Below are 23,550 nucleotides of genomic sequence, written 5' to 3'. Positions count from 1 at the left end.
TCAGAAGCAGTGCCAAGAACACAAGAGACCTAAGCCTGAGTCTCAGTTCTCAGAAGGCATACACGGAGCCCATCCACAAGGGAGGCAGTCTGCCGACTGCTGTTCCCCCATGCCACTTCCAAGAGCTCAAATTCAGCAATTTCATCCCAAAGGGAAGGACAGAGCTTGCGAATTCTTAACTTTGGAGCACAGCTATAATAGAATTCCAAAGGAAATGCAGATCCTAGGTTAAAATGGATACTATACACTTCACATTCCAACATGAGGTGTCCTACCTACCTTCTGTCTATGTGGCATCCTCTGTCTTCCAGTTAGACCCAACAAAATATTCTACTGGAGAAAAACAAAGGGAAGAGGTTCCACCTAAGAAACTAACGATCACCCTGACCCTTTGCATGAAATTACGAGTAAGTTCTCTGATACGGGTTGTAAATATAACACACGACCGACAAAACGCACAGTCTTAAACGATCCTTTACATCCCACTTTCTCTACCCTATTAAGATGCTCGTTGTTTCTTTGATTTATCTGATAATAAATTTTTGATGACTGGTAAGTCTCATAAAATTGCTCTGGTGCTGACTACACTGATTAATAAGTCTGAAGAATCGAAAGTGTCAGGAATTCATGTGTACGAATAAGTTACTGCCAAACATATATTAGGTATTCCATAAAATATAGAATAAAAAGGTTGATCTGGTAATTTTATCTTGTATCCATTTTCCTGTAACAATTTATATTCAGGGTCATCATCATCCTTCGTTGCCTTAAAAAAAGAAATCAATGAAGTAAGTCCATATGGGGGTAAATTCAGGAATTAAACAAAATTTTTAAAAAAAGGAATGGACTAATATAAGATAATAAAACATGTTTCCCAGAAAAAAAAAAAAATCGGAATTCGAAATCATTGCTGGGGCAACTTGGAGATGATCTAGTTTGAATCAGTGTCTTTGAGATGGGGAAGCTGAGCGTGGCGATGAAGAGGCTGTTTGCCACCGAGGGAACTGAGACCAGAGGCCCACCTCGAGGACCAGAACATACACTAAGAACAGAGCGTCAGAGCACAGTATGCCTGTGTCTTTATGCCATGGGGCATCACAAGAAAATATGCATTCCATCTCTGATGCCCCTCTCTCTGCTGGAAAAGCAAACCACCTTGATGACATGAGAATAGAATTCCCTGCCTTGTCATTAGTAGTCTCGGTCTTGCCTGTTAAGACTACAGAGATAAGGTACGAAAAATGCAACAAAGTTGTAAGGGCTCCAGATGTGGTAACTGGAACTCTAACATGAGACAGGAAATCTCTCACCCCTTAATGAGTAACATGCCAGTAGCTACCAATGAGGACCACAAAGTCCCAGGGAGAAGATCCCATACCTGCTAGCGTGGGTCCCATGGCATACGAAGCAGACAGGAGGCACAACGGCCTTCTGTACAGCATCTTCCTTCTAGAAGATTCTTGTGGGAGAAACAGCATGGAGTCCAACAGTTGATGCTCAATGTAACCCTTGCTTCTTGAATTCTCTAGCCAAATACGACAGAACAGAGGGCTTTCTTAGGCGCCCTTCAGTCCCATGCGACCCTTAAATCCTAACCAGTTTCTGTTTTAATATGGTCTACTATGAAAAGATCAGAAATAAAAACACTGACTCCTCTACCAGGCACAAGAGCCTATCCCGTGTCCAAACAGGAGTGAATCTGCATGCTTTGGAGGAACATCGAACTCCAGAAGCCAAGCATATTAGGAAAGGCATGGGGGAGGGAAGTGGACCAAGTCTCAGAGAGTTATTCAAACATATTTGCTAATAGAGAAAATATGCCTACCGTGAAGTTATGGGGGCTGTGGAGGAAAAGCGTAAAGAGGCGGAACACGTGGATAGAGGACTGAATGCTATTTCTGGGCATCCGAGTAACAGTAGTGTTATGGGTTGAACTGCACCCCTCTCTACTCCCAAACTCACTTGTTGAAGCCTTAGCCCCAGGCACCTTGGAATGTGACCATATTTGTGTCCCTATAAAAATGGGAAATTTGGATGCAGGCAGCAATGCACAAGCAACAAAGATGATGTGAAGAGACACAGGGAAAAAGTGACCATCTACAGGCCAAGCAGAAAGGCCTGAAACAGATCCTTCTGTCAGAAAAAAAACCCAACCCCACCCACTTCTTGATCTTAGATTTCCAGCCTCTAGAACCCTGAGACAATGAATTTCTGCTGGGTGGCTTTGACAGCCAAACTTGGACAAAACTAGCTATCAGCAGGAAGAAAAAGAAAAAGCCATGTGCTTACTCAGAAACCTGACATAAAACAACCAAAACCGGAACGATTATTTATTCTCTGAATATACGTTATCAAATTGGATGGAGAATCAAAACTATGTATAATCTAAAGGTAATGGAACAGCATATGTTCCAGGTGAAACTACTTAAAAATTAACTATCAGAATGGAATCAGTATTTCTTGATGGGAAACTTTTTATACCATGAGTCTTGAAAATACATATGAGATAATACACGAACACAACAGGATAAAATATGTAAAGTTGTTTCCTTAATGGTTGGCAAATAAACTGTAACATCAACAGATACCTATGAATGTAACTCACAGCTGAGCTTTTTATCTGATAAAGCTGAGTGAAAGTCCTTTCATAGAATACATTCTAAGTCAGAATATCTGATAGCACAGAAGAACCCTGAACTGCTAAAAATTACCAAAACCACCCCCTCGAAACCCTCTACTAATTCTTGACCATAATAAGAGACCTGATCTCAATAAAAAGCCAGCATGTAATAAAATATTACTGTGTAGAGAATAGAAATCGCAGGGTTTTTTTTTTATTATAAAAGTGCCACTTATTAATTTATCTCTCAAATAAAAACTGTAAATACATCCAATAACTCATTTTAGCAGGATAGAAAGCATCGAGCACTGAACTTTAAGATGACAGGGAGTTTAAAAAAAAAAGTTGTCAATATGCAGGGCTGATCAATTTCATTTCATTGAGGAGGTCAATACTCAATAGCTCAATATAATTATATCAAGTAAGTCTCATCTAAAAATGGAACTCTTAATAGCCCCTGTAGAGGAAGTAATATGACACATTTCCTTTTTAGAGCACAGGCTGAGGCTAGCCTATGCTGATTTTCTTCCGTCAAGTGAGCAAATTATATTCTATTTACTTTAAACTGATACTGTGGCCAATCACGCTGTACATCACACTCTAGCGATACAAGAGAGGCTCGAGAGGCTCGATGCAAACCTGACAGTCAACATACAAGTCGATACCAGGTGGGGAGGGAGGACAGGATTGTTCTGCTCTTCAAAATCATAGTATGTAAAAGTAGGAGGTTCAGGATAAACATCACTCTTCTCCTTTTCTTGTGGAAGTTGTGTTTTTTGTGTGTGTTTTTTTCTCATTTATTCTAAATGTATTCTCAGCTTTTTAATGGTAAGTACACTAGTCGCTGGATAAAAAGCAGAAGCACTGACAGAGCTTCTGCTCAATGGTCAAACCTGACCGACCCTGTCCCCACAGGGTTGGCAGGCCAGCAGCATGTGGCTGGGCTGTGACCACACTGGAGGACCATGGTGAACGTGGACAGGTGGGGGAAGCTTCTCCAATCTGCATTATGTATCCAAGTCCCAGGAAAAAAAAAAAATCTCAGAATATGTGTAAGATGGGGCTTCCTGGATGCCTTCAGAAATACCGGGTAGCCTCCTGAAGCTGGTTTTTAAACCCTGGCAGGGTTTCACCTTAGACTTTTATAGGTTTAGGGGGTGGAGGTTCCCTACCGTGACGGGGGAGGGGGAGGTTCCCTACTGCGACTCTTCCGGAACCCAGGTGCACTGGCCACGTCGAATGGGATGCACCTTCCATTTAAAAAATGGCACTATTTTGCATGAGCTACAAAATTATAGAAAAATAAGGCTTCAAATGGCATATAAAAATTTGATGTATCAAGAAAATGGTGAACATGCACCAAGACAACAGAAAAATACTAATTACGTCTGAAGCATACCCGAATAACTGTGTTCAACAACTTAGCAGCAGAAAAGCAAAGATCCTTTCAAATGTAAATTACATGAAGCAATCTATCCAGAAAACTTGGGAGAGAGACTAAATTGTTATGTACTCTTCTTCACACAATCTGTTTTCGTTCTCTTCCTTTGAGAGGGAGGTAATAATTTACCAAGGGAATGAACAACTCAAGGTGAATGTCGAAGATCCACAGCTGATATTCCTTGTCCTGAATGAGGTCTGTTCAGTGGAATAAACATGTCTCAACTCCTTGTGCTGGTAACACACTATCTGGAGAAAAAGGAACGCTGTGCCATTTTACCAATGAAAACAAGCATCAGATAAGGGATATGACACAGTTCCATCCAAAATATACCTTATGGGTTTCCTTCTCCTCTTTGCTATTTCTTAGCGATGTTAGGTCAATGCAACATATTTGCATGCAAATGGATCCAGGGCCATCAGAAGTTTGAATCTTATTTTTTGTCTTATGGAGGAAATGTGATAATAAATTTATTAACTTAGGAAAGGATGGAAATATACATATGGAACACCTATAAAGGAAATATAAATTACCAGGAACCCAATACACAGTCAACTTTTAAAAATAAAAACAATATTTTATGTTCAAAGCTTTAGGGGGAAAAAAAAGCACCCTGGATCTTCATTTTCATGTCCACTCTAAAGAAATATTGTTTTTCTCTGGCTTAATTTGAGCTATTTTCAGATATAGTAATGAATGAGAAGTCCACATTTTTCCTGCCTTCCTGTGTCACTAAGTAAAATTCACTAACTGCTAGAAAGGTCCTGGAAGTTTAACCCTCTCCTTCATCCTTCTGTGATATTTATAAAACCATCTGCTAGTTCTGTGCATCCATTTATACTTCAGCAGAAAATAATAAGGTTTGGAGAGCTTTGTTAGACGGGATTTCCTTCCAGAAAGAACGGTCTCAAAATGAAGGGATCACCTACTAGGTTTGAAATGCTGCAGCCTTTTGGTAGACCAGATAGATTGGTTATTCGAGGGTCTTCTAGGTCACTGACGCGGCAGCCATTAGAGGATATGCTAGCTGTTTAAGAAAGGCCCATTTACATCCGCTATAGCCTGTACACAGGTTTGCACGCAGCGCAGAAAAAAGAAAACATTTCTTAGTTTAAACTGTGCCAGGGAAATAAGTTCAGAGACAATCACCAGCAAACAAAAGTCGTGCTTCTTACAAATCAAACAGGATGACTTATTTTGCTAGATTTCTAGCAAAAAGAAATTGCCGGCATTTTTCTCATCATGGCCCACCACTCGCCAAGTGTTGCTTTGTGAAAATGCTTCCACTAACTGGCGTGAATAATCGTAAGGCTGGTCTTCACTCAAGATTAAAGAAGAAAATAAAAATGTGAGTGACTGTGGCGCCTATCCCTAGAGACAAAAGCAAGTCACAGGGCGGGAAGAATGACGGGGAAGCATTCTCCGAGTGATATCGCTCTGGAAATGAGGCTTTAGGACCACCATACTTCGCAAATTCCAGCCTTCATGAGGATGCCTGCTTTCCAAATGCCTCTTTCAACCAGCACATTTTCAGCCGAACATTTGTCAAACCTCGCCTTTTGTTAAGAGTTAACATGTCAGCTTTTAAAATGGCTTGTAGTTCCTATCCACCTTCCTTGATGGAAATGTGAAAAGTGTGAGTTACTCCCTTTCACAAAGCATCTTGTCAAGGATCCTGACTCTAATCTGACTTCTCCTTCTGGGGAGGGGGGAAAAAAAACTACCTTCTGGAAACTTAACAAGTGGTGACTATTCAATCCCAATACTGCTTCACAGAGATAAGGGTGGTCATGCAAGGAGAAAACCAGCACCAAATACAGAGTTAAGGGGTGACCGGATATAGCTCGACCACAGCCTGAAAATGCTAACGCCCTCGTAGGGTTTGCTCTTCAACAACCTGACCGAGCCAATGACCGTACTCGAATAGAGGGAGTAACATAATGAATGGGCAACGCGGTGACACCAGCCAATATGTTCCCTTTGCTGAATGTATGATAAATGGACAAAGAGCAGTCCCCACCTAAGAAATGATGAGGAGGATGTGATGGATGCCCCAAATGTACTCAACGGAACCAGCTCTTGAAAAATGACACCTCGACACCCTCCCGGCCACACCTAGCCACCGCTCCTCCCAGCTCAAGTGCACAAGTTCCTGTCTTCGCCACATTAGATCATCTCAGAGCGTTTTAATTCTTTCTGCACCCTGATTTCACTGTTTTGGTTCAAATGTCCACATCCCCTCTTGGAAGTCGGACCATCCATCTTCTCTGCCTGTCGCTGCTCTAGACTCAAAGGCCTCCAAGGATGTGCTTGGAACATGAAGGTCGCTGTGAAAGTCAACCACGGACGCGGATGAAAAGGAAGCAAGCCAGTAAGTTCTTTACCTTACCTCGCTTAGGTAAGGAGGCAACTGGTTAGAAAAAATGGCAAAAAAGGAAGGCGATTCATCAGCTACTTAAGGGCCAAAGCAAAATTAAAATATGCTTTCTTGGTATTCTGAAGATCAATATGTAAAAAAAGGATCTGTTATTGGAAGGGGTATACATGACTTATAGAAAGTTGTAAGGAAGCGAAGAGTAGAAACCGCAGCTTTTAGAACAGAATACCTAAGACGAAGGAACTGAATGTGAAATTGGCTTTTCTGGAAAAATGGGAGTGTAATGAATAAAATGCCTCCTTAAAAGTCATCACGTGCACAGCTTTATGCTACAAGTCCTCTGATTAGGAAGGAGCTACTTAAAAAAAAAATTAAAGAATTAAGTTGGGTTCTAGTTACAGGAGGCTATGGCAATACACAGCCCTTCACATAAAAGAGAACTTTACATGTTAAAATTCAGTGAACATAAAGGTGGCATTTTTGTGTAAGTATTTTTTATAAAAAAGCCCAAGATTAAGAGTCTTAGTGTCTTACCTAGTTAATAGTCCAGGTGTTTGGCTAGTTATATTTGGTAACGACGGAGTGAGCACAGCTACCACGGGGGGATGGGTGAAGGGTGGAAAGTTGAAACAGGGAACAGCGAATACCTCTCTTTCCTGAGGAGGAGAGAAGAGGAGAACCCCGAGGGAATTTGCCGAGGGGCCCTGCCCTTGAGGGGTCAGAGCAAGTGTATCCTCCCCAAGGAGGCTCACGAAGACTCCTCTAAATACAGCGAACGGGGTACTAACCTGTCCCCCTAAAAGGGGTCAACAACTCTCTTATGCTTACTTAAGCTTCTGAATGTTCATGTCACTGTTTAGAAGATAATACCAGTCTCCAGGAGGAAATCAAAAAGTAAGCTGGTGGGCAAATTGCTTAAATTACTCTGATCCTCAAAATTAGAGAGAGAGGGCTACAGCCAACAGACACGTTACTGATAAAAATGTCATGCCATATACTCCCTTTCGAATAACCGAACAATTAACTCAGTGAAGTCAAGAACCTCATTCATCCGAAATCCTAACCACATTCAAACAACCAGAAATAGTTTATAATATATAATAAATAGTGTATAATGGTGATTAGTTGTAATAATGACTAATAATGACTCCGAGGTAATACAATATCCATAAATTCACAACTGAATATTTTAAAATGAAATTAAAATTAGAAGTGCTTTTATATGCCACATATTCTAATATGTTATACATTATAAATTAATGGATGATAAAACAAAAGATCATTACCCAGAATAAAAAAGAGTGTTTTGCCCAGTTCTCAGTCAAAAAAAGCCTGCTTGTAGATTTTTCTGCATGTTAAAATGTATGCAGAGATTTTCTAAAAAGATAACCTACAAACCAAGATCTATGGAGATTGCCATTTACTAACAAAAAATTAGACAGCCATCTAAAATGGATGATAGCAATGATTAACAAGAGGAACAAAATGAACAATAAGCTGCTAATTTGCAATGATATTTTCACACATTTTCATAACGAACTAAATTTCCAAGGCTGAGCTATATTCATATTTAAAGAAACTATGTATATAATTGCACGTAACTCTGTGGTTCATGAAACAATAAAACACACCTTATACTTCTCTCATTTTACTTTTACAGGTAAGGTTTAAGATATATTGCAGATGTCATGGTATTATCTTAAAAGAAAACTAAACCACGTTTTAAGCCACTTTCATAGATGAGGATACACTATCATGTCAGCAATTCTAGTCTGTTTGGTTTTAATGCCATTGTTCCTCACAGCTCATCTTCTCTGGGATTCTGCCCGATGGAAAGAGGACCATAACAAGCTCCGTATACAAGGGTACACGGAAGGGGGCTCCAGAACCACAGCCCGCCATGTATAGGCAGGGATTCTGCCCTGTTGGTTAATCCTGAGCCACTGACCCAGCACAGATTCAGCAAGGCCGTTGAGTGGGGGGCATTGTTCTGATCCCCCAAGTGCAAGCTCCTGACTGCATGTGACCCTTAAAGTTCCTCTAGCTCTTCTCAAAGGTTGGGGCTGCATACAAAATCAGATTAAAGCAGACTGTGGGTTTTTCTTTTTCAAGTCTCTTCTGTATTTGCTTAGAACTAGCAGAGACCAGATTTGAGCATCAAGGATCATGGAAGCATAGGAAAGAATGATCCCTTCAGTTGAGGGTGGGGTAGGATGAGGGGAAAATAATGTCAGAAGATACAACAACAGAGCAAGGAGATGTGCAAGAATCCCTCCCACCTGGACACAATGAGGAAGAACCAGATGTAGACAGTAAGGTTTGGAGGCCTGGCTCCCAACAAGCTGCCCTTGACCCAGGGCAAGGACTTGAGGGATTCTGATGCTATGGCATAAGCGAGCGGATTCCTCTTCCTCTTTTTCTGCCCCTTCTTTTTCTCTTAGAGAGATTACCATCTTGCTAGAGTAAGAGCTTCTGAAGAATAGAATGATGCTCCCCTAGTAGTTTCTCCTGATTCTATAAATAAACTGCTTAACAATTTTGTTCATAACATTTGTTATTCTTTGTGTTCAAAGGAGAAAAAAAAAACATGCTGATCTTACTGTGTCTGGTGAATTTCGTTAGTGCCTTGAATATTCAACTAATACCTTAAAACATTTTTTAACAAATTTGGTATAAATTCCCTTTGAAAATGTCAATTAAAAATCATCCATAAAAAAAAGAGAAAATTACATGTGGTTATTAATAAAGCATTTAAAAATACTGTAAGCTAACTGCTACCAATACGATAACATCATATGTTAATTTTTTAAAATGGTGTAATTAGAAATACTATAAAACGACAACCTATTATTTTCAAAAATCACAGTCTACTTACTACTTGTACGTCTCAGAACGGATATATTCAAAAACATGGGACACGCCAAGCTGGAACTGGTCAGCAATTGGGGTCACCCAGGGATTGTTCTCTGCTTTGAACACTTGCTTCTGACCAGTTAAATCCAAGTTTCCTGCAATGATGGAAGGAAAGAGGAAAAGGTGAAGTTCATTTCATCCAACACAAATCAGATCTAAGAAGTACTGCCTAATAACCAGGGCACAACACCAAATATCTCTTGGATCATTTGATTTTATTTTTTAAAAATGTGTAATTTCAAGTCCTCAGTGGTATGAAAGCAATGTTAGTCCTAGTACGCTGCCCCAAGAAATTAGGAAGGGAGAGAGGGAGGAAGAAAGGGAGTGGGGGGGTCAAGGTAGAAAGGAAGTAAACCTGGAAGTTCTTGTAAATGCAGCACATGCTTTATTTTCTAGGTATTTGTTACAGAGGAAAAGAAAACCAAAAAACAAAAAACAGCCCATACACAACTGAAAGAAACAGTCATATCAGAACTTTCTGAAATCTTACTTGACACTGCGCATCACCATTTGTCCAACGTGATCTAAACCCAATCCAATCAACACCACTATTCATCAAAGTAGAATATGAGGGAAGGAAGAATGCTGTCCAGGTAAAATTATTATTGCATTCCTCAGGTACCATAAGCACATCAAAGAATCAGCACTAAACAAATCTCATTGACATGGTCATGCTAGAAATTCACATCTGTACTGTCCTTATTAGTTGACCTATTACCTTTAAAAAGCATGTGCACCTGAATGTTTATAGCAGCAATGTCCACAACAGCCAAACTATGGAAAGAGCCCAGATGCCCATCAACAGATGAATGGATAAAGAAGATGTGGTGTATATATATATGATGGAATACCATGCAGCCATCAAAAACATGAAATCTTGCCATTTGCGACAACATGGATGGAACTAGAGGGTATTATGCTAAGCGAAATAAGTCAATCAGAGAAAGATAATTATCATATGATCTCCCTAATATGAGGAATCTGAGAAGCAGAGTTGGGGGCCTGGGGGGTAAGGAAAGAAAAAAATGAAACAACATGGGATTGGGAGGGAGACAAACCATAAGAGACTCTTAATCTCACAAAAAAACTGAGGGTTGCTAGGGGGTAGGGGAAGAGGGATAGGGTGGCTGGGTTATGGGCTTAGGGGAGGGCATGTGCTATGGTGAGTGCTGTGAAATGTATATGCCTGACGATTCACAGACATGTACCCCTGGGGCTAATAATACATTATATGTTAATAAATAAATAAATAAGAAACTTAAAGGCTGACCAATTGTGTGTGTGTGGGGGGGGAGCATTTCTTCATTTGATTCTCCAGCAATCCCTAAGCTTAGTCACTGACAGCACTTTATAGATGAAGAAATGGAATGGAAACATGACAAAATTAAATAACATGTCTAAGATCTGAAAACTTAAGAGTGGGGATTTGAACCCAAGGCTTTGACTCTAAATCTCGTATTCTTTCTAGAATGTCTGGGGAAACTATTAGGTTACATCTCCTAGATCAACCAAGGATGCGTTAAGTAAGGCAGCATAAAAAACCCAGTAAGCGCCACCCAACTGAATATCATCTGTTAGTAATTGGTTGCCTTTTTTGTTTGCTTGGTATACTAAAAAATGGAAAAGTCTACATGTGAAAGAGTGTCTCATCACACACTTGCCTACACAAGAGACAGGAACAGGGCGGTTATGGACCAGAGATGTATGCAGTTTATCCGGCGGGGGGTGGGGGGGCTCACCAAAGGCCTTACCCTATAAGCCCTACTGAGGAAGTTCATTTTCAGACTCCCAGTCTGCAGGCCAAGGCTATATAAACATAGACACCCAGCAACCATTCTTCCCAAGACACATCCAAAGTATCATGTTTGTCCTGTTTTGAAACTCTACTTGCCAATTTTGTCTTAACTGATAACTCAAGATAAGGAGGACACACTCTGGGAGCAGGTATGCCATGAAGCACATAATTTCTCAGCTGATCTAGGCTTTAGAAAGGAACGAACATTTTTACTGGGAAGATAATGCAATATTTCTTCCTAAAAGGATGCAGAGTTTCAATCCGTCTTGTTAGATGAACTTGTACTATTCAGAAAAAAAAGACCAATATAAAAGTGATTACAATTTAATAAAACGCTTTTAAAGAAAATTAATACTATCAAATATTACCAGTGAGTAATTCATCATGATCTTTCCAAAGCTACTTAGAATCTGTTGGTGTTAAGTACAAAAATTAGCAGATAAATTTCTCTCCAAGATTATCAATATTGTCAATTTCCTTATCTTAATGGTTAAACATCATTAGTCAGATACTAAATCATTTGGTAAATTAATGGGTTTTATTCTCTAAACCATGAGTCAGAAAACAGCCTAGGGCAAATGAAAATCCCAGAGCTGCAGAAATTCTCTGCTGAGCTGGGTATCTTACTTCAGTTGTGACCTTATAGGCAATGGGCTATTTGTTTGTTTTTAATCTTCATTTGGGGAGGGCTTTTAGCTTTTCAAGAATAAGAATGATCTCTCATTTCAATTCCTCTGTAATTCTTATCTTCTTTTAGGATCTCTTTTGCTATACTCTATGCCCTCATCCTCTTCTGTATCATTCTCTTTATTTTTTTTCCCCACCTTCCACTTTTCCTAAAAACGAATACAATGTCTGAAAAAAATTTTTCCATGTAAAAATTACTCTAAAAAAAGAAATCTGTATTTCTTAAGTGTCCTGTGTTAAATGTACACAGAATAGGTTTCCTGCGGTTCTTAGCAAGCGCGGTCATTGAGGGAAAGGGTCACAAGCCAGACATCAGTAACCATGGTATAGCAAATCACTAAGTTGGGGGTAGAGACACTAGAAGATGAACACCTCTCTTAAAACACTGACCTAATAAACAACATGCGCTTACGTATCTTCCCGCCTCTAAGGCGTGCCCACTGACATCAGCATGAAATCGACTATGAAAAAAAAAATAACAGAGACATTTGGAAAAAATATATGTACTCCAAAGTGGCTAAGCAAAGAAGAGAAGTCATGAAAAGCACGAACTGCATAAGGAAGCTAAGCAATTCCTGAGCAAAGGGATGTACTTGTTAGCGTCTACTCTGACCTAAAGACCTTTCCTCCCTGTTCCCCAAAATTGTTAACCCTACTGAGGAACAGAGTCTGAATTTCTCAAGGGTATAATTTGATCCGATGAACATCAAGGACTCCCCATCGTTCATACACTACCACGAATTAACTCAACTGGATTGCTTTCCTCTTAACCTTTGGTTCAGACTGGGATCACAGGGACACTATAGTTTGTGGAAGAAGAGTTGGGGGAGAAGGGGAGGGAAATAGGAGCACTGAGCACTTCTCACCATGCTGTATTTTCAGGGCCCTGGGTCAGTGTGAGAGCACCATGGACCAGGGAAAGGCTCAAGGAAGGACCCCACCACCCCCTACACCCCTACCAGGCAATGCCGTTATTCGAAATTTGCTCAGGGACGATGTCCATGGGACAGCGAGAGAAAGGGGACTCTCTTCCTTCCTGGGCTGTATCACAGGCTCCCTTCCACCAAGGTCCAAGGGTTGTCCCAAGAATGCAAAAATACAGGTAGAGATAAGCAAAGCAAATGTAATGGATCAGCTTTGAATGTGAGGTCCAAGTGCATATTTCTATGGGAAAGCCGCACCTGCTTTCTACCACCTACAACCTACATACCCACTTGGGAATGTACCCGGCCTCTTGTTAACTTATTAACAGCCTCTTGTGAAGCCTGCAGCCTTTTTAGTGGTAACCCTCTGAAAATCACATACTGAAGTTCCATGCTCCCTGACTGCCACACATGGAAGACAGAGCTCGGGGAATAATGCCAAGAAAGGTCAGCCGTGTTCTCTGGGCCCTTTTGTCTGAAGCCTCTGACCCCCCGGAGATCGGTCAATCCCTAGCAATGTCTCTATTTAAGTGCTGTCAAAGGAGACAGAAGAGGCAGAGAGGACTGCTAACGACGTCGGCTAAGCAGAGCATGCAGGAGACACTGGATGTGGGCTAGACACATACCCTTTGGGGAAAAGGAGTGTGAGAGCCGGGGTACACAAAGGACCATGGGATGGATCTTCAGGAGCACTTCTGTTTCTCTCCCTTCACACTCGTCTGTGCGCTCCAGCTGGAGGGGGTGGGGGCCTGGGTTACCTTCCCCCACCCCCACTGGGTATGGAATGACGCTACTGAATCAGATGCCCGGGTCTTCCCCGGGGTTCCGGGGACTGGGAGGTCACTAGAGAAGAGAGATTCAGGTTCCCTGGGGCAGAAACCCCCCAAAGGACAGCTCTGCAGTCAAAGCTGTGTTTTTGTAACAAAGACCCCTGAAAACCCTGTTTAGCATCCACGGCCAATCTTACGGCAGGCAACTCTTGCAGGTGACAGAGATGGACGTGGCACGAGCCGGGCCGGGCACGGACCGACTCTTCAGAGCAATAACCAGGCTCCGCCTAACAGGACGTGCTTACTTTGCCTTTCAACTTCACGTCATCCGAGGCGAGTTCGGTACTTGCCTCCGCGCAGCCCTAATCCTCCCGGCCAGCCAGCTCTGTGTCTCCGGACTCCTAACCTGGCAGCGCGTCGGGCCAGGATGCAGCCATTTCAGAAGGGGGTTTGTATAATCAGAGTAAAGCCAGGCCTTGATACTGTGTGAAAAGATGACACCCGCCTCATGTAAGTCCGGCAACAAGTTACCCTGGCCGTGGCAGAGCTCATCTGTCAGCTGTTGGAGGTAGGTTCCCTTTTAAGTAATAACATGCGGGAAGCATCCCGGCCCGCTGTCAGGGCACAGTCCCCCCTCACTGCCGCACGCTTCAGTGCGTCTAGTTAGGCGCCCTCACCCAGCTCCTTGATTAGAAGCCCGAGCGGCATGCTGGTGGTGTTCTAACAAGGATCAGGCAGCAGGATTAAGCACTGTGACAAAGAGGATCTAATAAGCTAGAAAGTGGTGCATCTACAGACACGCTGGCTGGCTCCCAGACACAGATTCACTCTGCTCCGTCTTCAGTGGGGAGGCCCAGGCCACAGGGGAAGGCAGCTGGCACCGTGATTAGCAGTGACCCCCTGACTGACGCTGCTATGAAGATCATATATCACTCAGAGCCATATTCTGTGATTGCAAATTGGATTTTCCATTTTATTACCTGCAAAAGGACCACATATGCTTCCTTCCAGAGCCTCTAGTATTGTAAGCTTTGTGGTGCGACCGTAATTTTGTAAACACTAAATCATGCAAAACAATCGTTCGTTCTCCTTGCTGGTTATAAATGGGATCGAATGCAATAGGCAATGGCGGCCCCATTAATAAACATGGTCATTTTCACTTATGGAAATTGGTTATTTTCATAATCACCCTGTTTAAGAATTCTTCCCGAGTACTCCAAATCCTGAACCATGTGGCCAGTAAACATTAGTTGTCATATACTAAGCAATCCAGAGGATCTGGGCAAATTTCTCACATCATCAGAGCAGCATTCCCTCCCTTCCTAATTCCAAAATAGAGTTCTTTCTAAATTAAGGCACTCTCAAAGCCAGGGGCTCGCTCACAGAAATCTAAGGCCATGGTCTAACAAGGTAAAACTAGCAAACCATGGCTGATTAGGTAGTCTATCATTAGTGTACTGGATTTGCCCAAACGCAGGTAATTGATTTTCTGTGGAAGGGGTCTAGATGGGATACTACGACAGCTGAAAGATCACCTCTGTTCCTCAGCGAGTGCACACACAGAAGCAACCACAAATGACTCCAGCACAGAATAAAGGCTGTGTTTAGGGCTGCCCCATACATAAAAAAGAGAGCCTATACATAGATCTCTATAATTCTTTTTACTACATATATGCCGCTAATTATGGAAGTACATGATTACAGCTAAGAAGGGAAGATGGGAGGTTCCTACCTTCTCACTTCACTGGGTGGAAAAGGATCGTAAGGATCATAAAATAATGCTGACATTGTAAGAGTAAATGTTTGTAGTAATAACACACTGTGAACAAACAATGTTCACCCACAGGTAAGAAGGAGAATAATATTCCAGCCCTACAGTTATCAACACAAACAGATTTTTTTTGCATACATTGACCTAGAGAGAGGTCTACAGTGTAATAATAAAAAAAAAAAGGCGTATTCTAAGTTTGTTATGATTTAATTTTGGAAAAAAAAATAACATATATATGCATGAGTAAATGTTTATGTGAGAAAGAAAACAAAGAAGACACATCAAATCATTAATGTGGGTTTCCCCAAAGAGGGAAGTTAAGGCAGGACAGGGATTTGGACCAGCAGAACAAAGGGTTAAACTCTTCATTTTGTCTTTTGAGAATTCCATGTGCTTGCAAGTAGGGATGATTTTTATAATTAAAAAAGAATAAAGTGGGCTGCAAGGAAAGGCCAAAACAAATTCAAAATACATGAGGCCCATTGGGATGCCTGGGTGGTTCAGTGGGTTAAGAGTCTGCCCTTGGCTCAAGTCATGATCCCAGGGTCCTGGGATCGAGCCCTGCATCAGGCTCTCTGCTCGGCAGGGAGCCTGCTTCCCCCCCCTCTCTGCCTGCCTCTCTGCCTACTGTGATCTCTCTCTCTCTGTGAAATAAACAAAATCTTTTTAAAAAACTAAACACATGAGGCCCATTAATTAGCACCAAGGAGGGTATCTTATTTTAAAAACAGCATCATCCTACTGCAGTGAACACCAAGCTTTAGAGAGGATGGTCTGGGAAGCCTGAGCCGGACTGAGCATCTAGGTCTGGAGCGGTTTCCCCTTCTGCACATCATCAATGCAATCACAGTAAGCTGGGACGTCTCAGGACAGCTCTCAAGGATTCCGAGGGGGAAATCGAGACCACCCTGTCATCCTGGCGATTGTCTGCTTAGCCTTTCCGGCAACACATTCTTAGAATAGGCTTTCTGGTCATTCAATACACCCAAAGCATTGCTGCTTTAGGATACTTACTTAAACTAACAGTTGCCCTTCCGATCTAGTCAGGGGGGAGAGTACAATTTAAATTAAAAAAAGAATAAAAATAATACCCTGCCAAGTGGCTCCAAAGAAAGCAGCATTGGATTTATGTGTATGCCTGTGGAAAAGGGTTCAGAAGCCCTTTTTGCAATGAAGAAAAATAGCATTTTACACACGTTTCCCTCTGATGTTCTTCTTGGCCATTTGACGTCTGTGCTCCAGGGTCCCACAGAAACAAGGGGCCCTCAGTCACATGTAAACAGACGTACCCACCAGCAGAGCAGAGGCAACCCCCATGTGCGCCCCCATAGTTACTCCCATCTTGCGTGTCTCCTTCAATGGATGTTAAATAGATAATTCACGTTTTAAACCTGCTGTTCACACAGCATTTCCCAATCATTCTTTCAAATGGGGGAGGTAACATCATTTTTGCTTACCAGCAAAATTATATTATATAATGCTATCAAGTGTAGACAAAAGCTCAGGAGATCTGGCCAGAAGACCTGGCCCCTGATCCTAACATTCAAAAACTTTGACCCAGATCCTTTGAGTAAATCTTTGTGTTTTTGATTTTTTTGTTTGTTTGTTTTTCTTTTTTCCTGAGCTTTGGTTTCCTTGGCTACCCTGCAGGGATAATAGTACCAACTGACAGGACTCTGGACAGCAGTCAAAAAGTTTATAAAATGGTTCTGTAAACTGGAAGTCACTATATAAACATAAAATACTCTTCTCATTACCAGTTTTTAAGATTTTTATTTATTTATTTATTTGACAGACAGAGATCACAAGTAGGCAGAGAGGCAGGCATAGAGAGAGGAAGGGAAGCAGACTCCCTGCTGAGCAGAGAACCCAATGCGGGGCTCGATCCCAGGACCCCGGGATCAAGTCCTGAGCCGAAGGCAGAGGCTTTAACCCACTGAGCCACCCAGGCGCCCCTCTCATTATTAGTATTTTAAGTGAAGTCTGCAAAGGACTGAAAATGTACACTTCAAAGCAATTTGCCTAAAACAGGTTTGCTCAAGGAATTGATAACCTCCCAAAACTGAATGCACAGTGAGTATCATGTACACGGTAACCCTCTTATGAAGAAGGGGCCCTGTTCATAAGCTTCTCAAAGGTCTGGGATCAGAAAAAGGGTTAAGTTCAACTTTAGGGACACTGATTTCACTTCCTGGAAGACTGAAAGATCCCTACATGGCTGCAGCCTGGGGCACCCTCCTGGCATCAGTTCCCAGAGTGTCCTGGGACATTCACTGTCCTCCTCACCCTCAGCCTCTCAAGTTCCCTGGTTCAGGACATCCTTCTGACCACCTGGGAAGGTGGAAATGTCAACACCAAGGGAGCTTAAGTCCCCCTGAAGACTCCAGGATAAATTACTGATTAATGCAACAAACCAAAATAAACGTATGTTCAAAGATTAAGTTTCAATATCAAAACTTTTCATAGGATTGAGAAAGGTATCACAAAGCAGCCTTCACCAGAGCTGTGTAAAGACACCTATACAGAATGGCCACTGTTCTGATTTTAAAATATTTTTTTTCAGCCAGTTTAGCATTTACTTAACATTCTATCTCAGGTTCCTTCAACAACAAGCTTCAATAATATCATTATGTAACTGATTTGTGCTGCTACAGATGGAAACAATTTGTTGTTCTCTTCCTGGAAGGCCCTCTAGCCCTTAGCCCCTCCCTAAAGCCCAAGGTACATGGGACTCACCATCACAACCACGGTGCCCATTTCCTTTTGCTGCCCAGCACACCTTCAGAAGAGCTGCAACTCCCTTTCAATGAAACATATGGAGGCTTAAGAAGTAAGGGGTAGGCGTTTAAGCAAAGTAAACTTTCTAAATGAACATCCTCAACATGTAAGAGACAAAATCCAAGACAGTATCTCCCATTCATGCTTTTGAACACAGAAGTGTAAGTGAATGCAAAGACTAGATAGAAGACATCAGATTATATCCTGTTCACTTGCAGTTCGTAAACAACCTCTTATCAAATTGGTACATATTCAAAAGGACTGTAATTCCCAGGATGGCCGAGGTTTGAGGATTAGACACTTCCCGACATGGCTGGTCTGAGAACAAAATGGCACCTCTTTACAGAAAAGTAATTTGGCAATATATATTAAGAGCTATAAAAATGTTCATCCTGTTTGACCCGGTAATTCCGTCCTGGTAATAAATTTATGTTAAGGAAATGATCACAGTTATCCCAATGATTTATGAATACAAATTTTCAATTCAGTGTTGCTTTTGTTCCTCCTCAACATCTGCAAACAACTCAAATGTCTACGGGGTTGGTTAATAAATTATAAGCACTCACATTATGTAGCCGAATGATTAAAAATATTTTCAAATAAAATTTAATGACACAGGGTAACGGTCATGACTTCATATTGAGCTGAACACAACAGGTTACAAAACTCATACTATGGCATGTTTTTTTAAAAAAGCATAAGTATTCACATGTATACATAGGAAAAAGAATAGAAAAAAAAATACAGCTAAGTAGGTACACACAAGAATGGAGCCAAGACAGGAAGGAAATACACTCAGAATCCTAACCGTGGTCATTTCTGAATGGGGGTGGGGATCAAGAAAGTTACCCCTTTTGTGTGTTTCTCAGATTTTCTAAAGCAGTAGTTCTCAAACTTGAGTGTGCATCAAACTTTCCTGGAGGCCTTGTTAAAACTTACGGAATTTTAGATTTAGTAAGAGTTGGGAGACACAGGGAATGAGAGGTTGTTGGCAGGGACGTGCAGAAAAAGGAACCCTAATGCATTGTTGTTGGGGATGCAAATTGGTGTGCCATTGAGGAAAACAGTATGGAGGTTCCTCAAAACGTTAAAAATAGAACTACGCTATGATCCCCTAATCACGGTACTGGGTATTTACCCAAAGAATACTAAAACACTGAGTCAAAAAATGTATGCACCCTTATGTTTATGTCAGCATTATTTTTAACAGTCAAGATATAAAAGCAGCCCAAGTGTCCTCCAACAGAGTGGAGTGGATAAAAAAGATGTGGCGTATATGTATGTGTGTGTGTGTATGTATAAAAAAATGGATAAATACAAATAAACACATAAAAAAGAATGAAATCTTGACATTTAAACTAACATGGATGGAGCCAGACAGTATAATGCTAAGTGAAATAAGTCAGAGGACAAATACCATATGATTCACTCACATGTGGAATTTAAGAAACAAAAGAAAAGAAAACAAAACAAACAAAAAGAAGAAAAACAGAGGCCAACCAAAAAGCCAACTTTTTTTTTTTTTTTTTTAATTTGATAGAGATCACAAGTAGTCAGAGAGGCAGGCAGGGAGAGAGAGGAGGAAGCAGGTTCCCCGCTGAGCAGAGAGACCCTGGGATCATGACCTGAGCCGAAGGCAGAGGCTTTAACCCACTGAGCCACCCAGGCGCCCCCAAAATGCCAACTTTTAACCATAGGGAACGAATGAATGGTTACTGGAGGGGAGGTAGGTGGGGGATGGGTGAAACAGGTGACGAGGGGGATGGGTGAAACGAGGTGACACGCATCAAGGAGAGCCCTGAGTAAGGTACAGAAGTAGTGAATGACTATGTTGATAGAAGGTTTTTCAAATTTTAAAGAAAGCAAAAAAAGCTGAACTGAGTATTGAAATCTGTTGAACTTTTAGATATTATTACTAGTTTTACTGAAGATGTCAAAAAAAAAAAAAGCCCCACAAATCAATGAATGCTTACCACTACCATCATCTTTACCATTGTAATTATAATTGCTATTATTTGCCAAGCATGTACCACATACCAGGCGCATCAGATGTCACTCCAGGAGCTTTGAGCTTTGCACACATTACTCTAAGCAGTCACTACAATCCTGCATGGAAAGTATTATCAACTCATTTTAAAAAAGCGACCACTGGGGTGGCTGGGTGGCTCAGTCAGTTAAGCATCTGCCTTCAGCTCAGATCATGAGCCTAGGGTCCTGGCATCAAGTCCTGTAGTGGGTTCCCTGCTCAGCGGGGAGTCTGCTTCTCTCCCTACCCTTCCCCCTGCTCATGATCTCTCTCTCTGAAAAATAAAATATTTAAACAAACAAAAAAACAACGACTAACACTCAGGGAGGTTAAGGTCATCCAACTGGTACAAGGAAGAGCTGGGATTCAAAGGCCAATTTATCTGGTTCTTGCAAAGTCCTTGGTCTTTCCAGGACAGGACACGCATCTCCTCCTACTGTGAAAAGGTACTGAGTGAGGCAGTGTTGGAACAGTCAGTAACTTAACAAAGTTTAAAGAGCCCTGGGAAGGCACATGCAGAAATACACCCCTTTACCTCCCTCGTGAGTCCAGAATTCCATCATCAGAAACATTATCTTAAGGGCTGAAAGCCTAGTTGCCGCCAGGTATTTTCTTTTCCTATGAAAACACCCTGGCAGAGTAATACAACAGGCTGATAGACTTTCATTAACAGGACAGACTGAGGACTTTTATTTATTATATTTTTAAAGATTTTATTTATTTATTTGACAGACAGAGACCACAAGTAGGCAGAGAGAGAGGGGGAAGCAGGCTCCCCACTAAGCAGAGAGCCAGATGCGGGGCTCGATCCCAGGACCCTGAGATCATGACCCGAGATGAAGGCAAGAGGCTTAACCCACTGAGCCACCCAGGGGCCCCAGAGAGAGTACTTTTAACAAGCAGCATTCATAGAGACACGTATGCCCCTATTCACCCTTGTCAAGCAACATCTGAAATGGTACTTTGAGATTGCATGTGTTACAAATGTTCTAACATTACTTAGATAGAAGCAGATCAAATCAAGATGTATGTACAACTCCAGAGCCCATTAAGGGAAGTTTGGATGGTGTGAGGGGTTTGTGAAATGGAGTCTTAAGCTTATCTAGACTTCTATCGAATTTTATTTTCCAAGTCATATGAAAAGAGGAAATGACTTCTTAGATAACTTTCTAGGAGATAAAAGGCCAAACAAATACAGACTGATTCAATCAGTGTGAATATGAACCCATCTTCTTAATAATAATAATCTTAATGACCCTCTCAAAATGGCAACAACTTGTCTTTTGAAGGCTAACCTCAAAAAGTTGCTTTTAAAAAAAAGAAAAAAGTATGGCGATTTTTCAGCCAAAAGGACTAGTACTGAAGTTTAAATGTCATTGTAATATATTACCAGGTACTTGCTCATATGGAAGTATGAAATGAAATTAATTTTATTTTTTATTTATATATAAATACCCTTGAATCCAACTTTATTAAAGGTTAAGTAAGGGATCAACGTACTACACAGAACCTAAACTTAAGTTATATGTAAAAATGGCTTGTTTCGGCTTTGCTCCTCACTCTAGAGCTTACATTTTTATTACTTCGGTGCCATGCGTTACGCTCTCTGCAGAGGCTGTGGATGGTAAGAGTGCAGATATTATGTCATATAAAATATGTACTAAGATAATTAAGAATTGTGAGTGACACAAATGCTAAATCTACGTGAAAAACTGCAACAACTGTAACTTAATTTCCAGTGAATTCAAACTTACACTAAAAGAAACGCCAACTGTTATTTAGGTAGTGTACTAACCACCCATTTTAATGAGTTGTGATGAACTTACTTCTGCTTATTTTCAAGTTTAACAATAATGGCTCAGAACCAAGATGCAATGGAAAGAAAACCACACTATCTTAAAACAGGGTTTCCATGAGTGTAAATACACACATACACGTGGACACCCACCTACACGCTCACCTTACCCCAGGATTTGAGAAATAAAACAAAAGCAAACACCACATCCTACAGCAGGAAAACCAGAGTTGGGGGAAAAAAAATACAAAAACCAGTAAATTTCTACTTTTATACGTAACTACATACTTTTTTTCAGTATAAGTGATATAAGGCAAATAATATCCCAAACTAATATAAACAAGAGGACCTTAGCGTCTGGTGCTAATCTAGAGTCAAACAGAGGCCAAAGATACAAGCAAATGAGTATGTTTTAAAAAATTTAACAATATGGCTTAAGAAAGATGAAAGCAAAATAACCACAAGTCAAGTTAAAAAAAAAAAAAAAAAAAAAAAAAAGCCTACCCCACTTCCCCAGGGCCTACTTAGACAATTTACCATTCCTAACATACGAAGAAAGTATTGACTATAAATAACCTAGAAAAAACGGAGATCCACCACAACTTGGGATTTGGGTGAGGATGACTGCATCATGAATTTGTTTCCAGTATTTTTGGAAAGCCAACTGTCTTGGGTTAAAAATATGAAATACTGCCACCAGTTAACAAACAATAAAAAAGGAAAGTACTATGATACTCTACTCAAGAGAAAAAACAATCAACAAACACAAATATAAAATCGTTTTCAATGTGTGAAGGTACTTCAGAGATTCAATTTATTTACCAAAAAATAGAGTTCACATTAGCCAAGTCCTGGCTTGACTCCAGGCACTGGCACTTTTGAGTCTTCTGACTGCTACTGGTTTACACAGCGTGGTCAAACTCAAAACTCCAGCTTGCTACCGTCAAATGTCAAGGCTATTCTGATCCTCCTTAACCATTATCATCATAAAAACGGTTACCAGAAAAAAAAAGAGAAATAGAATTCATGTGTTCTCAATGACAAGAGTTGTTTAAAACACAAAATGACAACCTTAAGTAGTAAATAATATGTGACCTCTTGTATACTATTTGCAATTATTTTATTTTTATCTTCATAACCTGGAGATCTAAAAGAGAGGTTCACAAGAGAAAAATTTTTGCTTGGTAGTGAATTTGACATCCACAGATATAAACAAAGGGTGTCCTATGGCTTTACCAAGAGCCATATTCAAGAGTGCAAATTTAAAATAGGACAGGACATAAATAGTAAATGCTCAAGTCTAGGATACACAAAGTAGGCTCCACACAGCAGTCAGAATGGTGCCTGCCATTTTTAAACACCTGTTCTTTAAAAACACTATTGTGCAAAATCCTTCAGAGGATGTCCACAATCACCTTGTGTCAACAACATGTGACTTACTTGGGATGACCCCGGCCAAACGTGGCATGGCCTTGTTTCTAAACCTACCTGCGTGCCTTGTCCTGTGTCTCCTGACAGAACGCAACCCATTCAACATCACCTCATCACACAAACCTACCTGCACCTCTCCACAGAAATGTGATCCCTGTGATCTCTGTCTACCACAGAGCCTATTTCTTTTATAGTACTTACTACATTTTATGATTTTGTTTGC

At 41.0% G+C, this 23,550-nt stretch overlaps 1 protein-coding gene across 1 annotated transcript in view; it reads right to left on the bottom strand.

Moving 5' to 3' along the window:
- LOC111155557 (Ras suppressor protein 1) overlaps positions 1-23,550 on the bottom strand; it is a 186,095-nt gene that overhangs the window by 74,409 nt on the left and 88,136 nt on the right. Inside the window, exon 8 of the mRNA XM_022515774.1 lies at positions 9,314-9,446. Coding sequence (XP_022371482.1) covers positions 9,314-9,446 — 133 coding nt within the window. The remainder of the gene's footprint in view (positions 1-9,313; positions 9,447-23,550) is intronic.

The sequence above is a fragment of the Enhydra lutris genome, unplaced genomic scaffold (genome assembly GCF_002288905.1).
Source record: "Enhydra lutris kenyoni isolate GAN:26980312 unplaced genomic scaffold, ASM228890v2 scaffoldscaffold42, whole genome shotgun sequence".
Lineage (NCBI taxonomy): Eukaryota > Metazoa > Chordata > Mammalia > Carnivora > Mustelidae > Enhydra > Enhydra lutris.
This window is presented reverse-complemented; position numbering and strand designations above follow the sequence as displayed.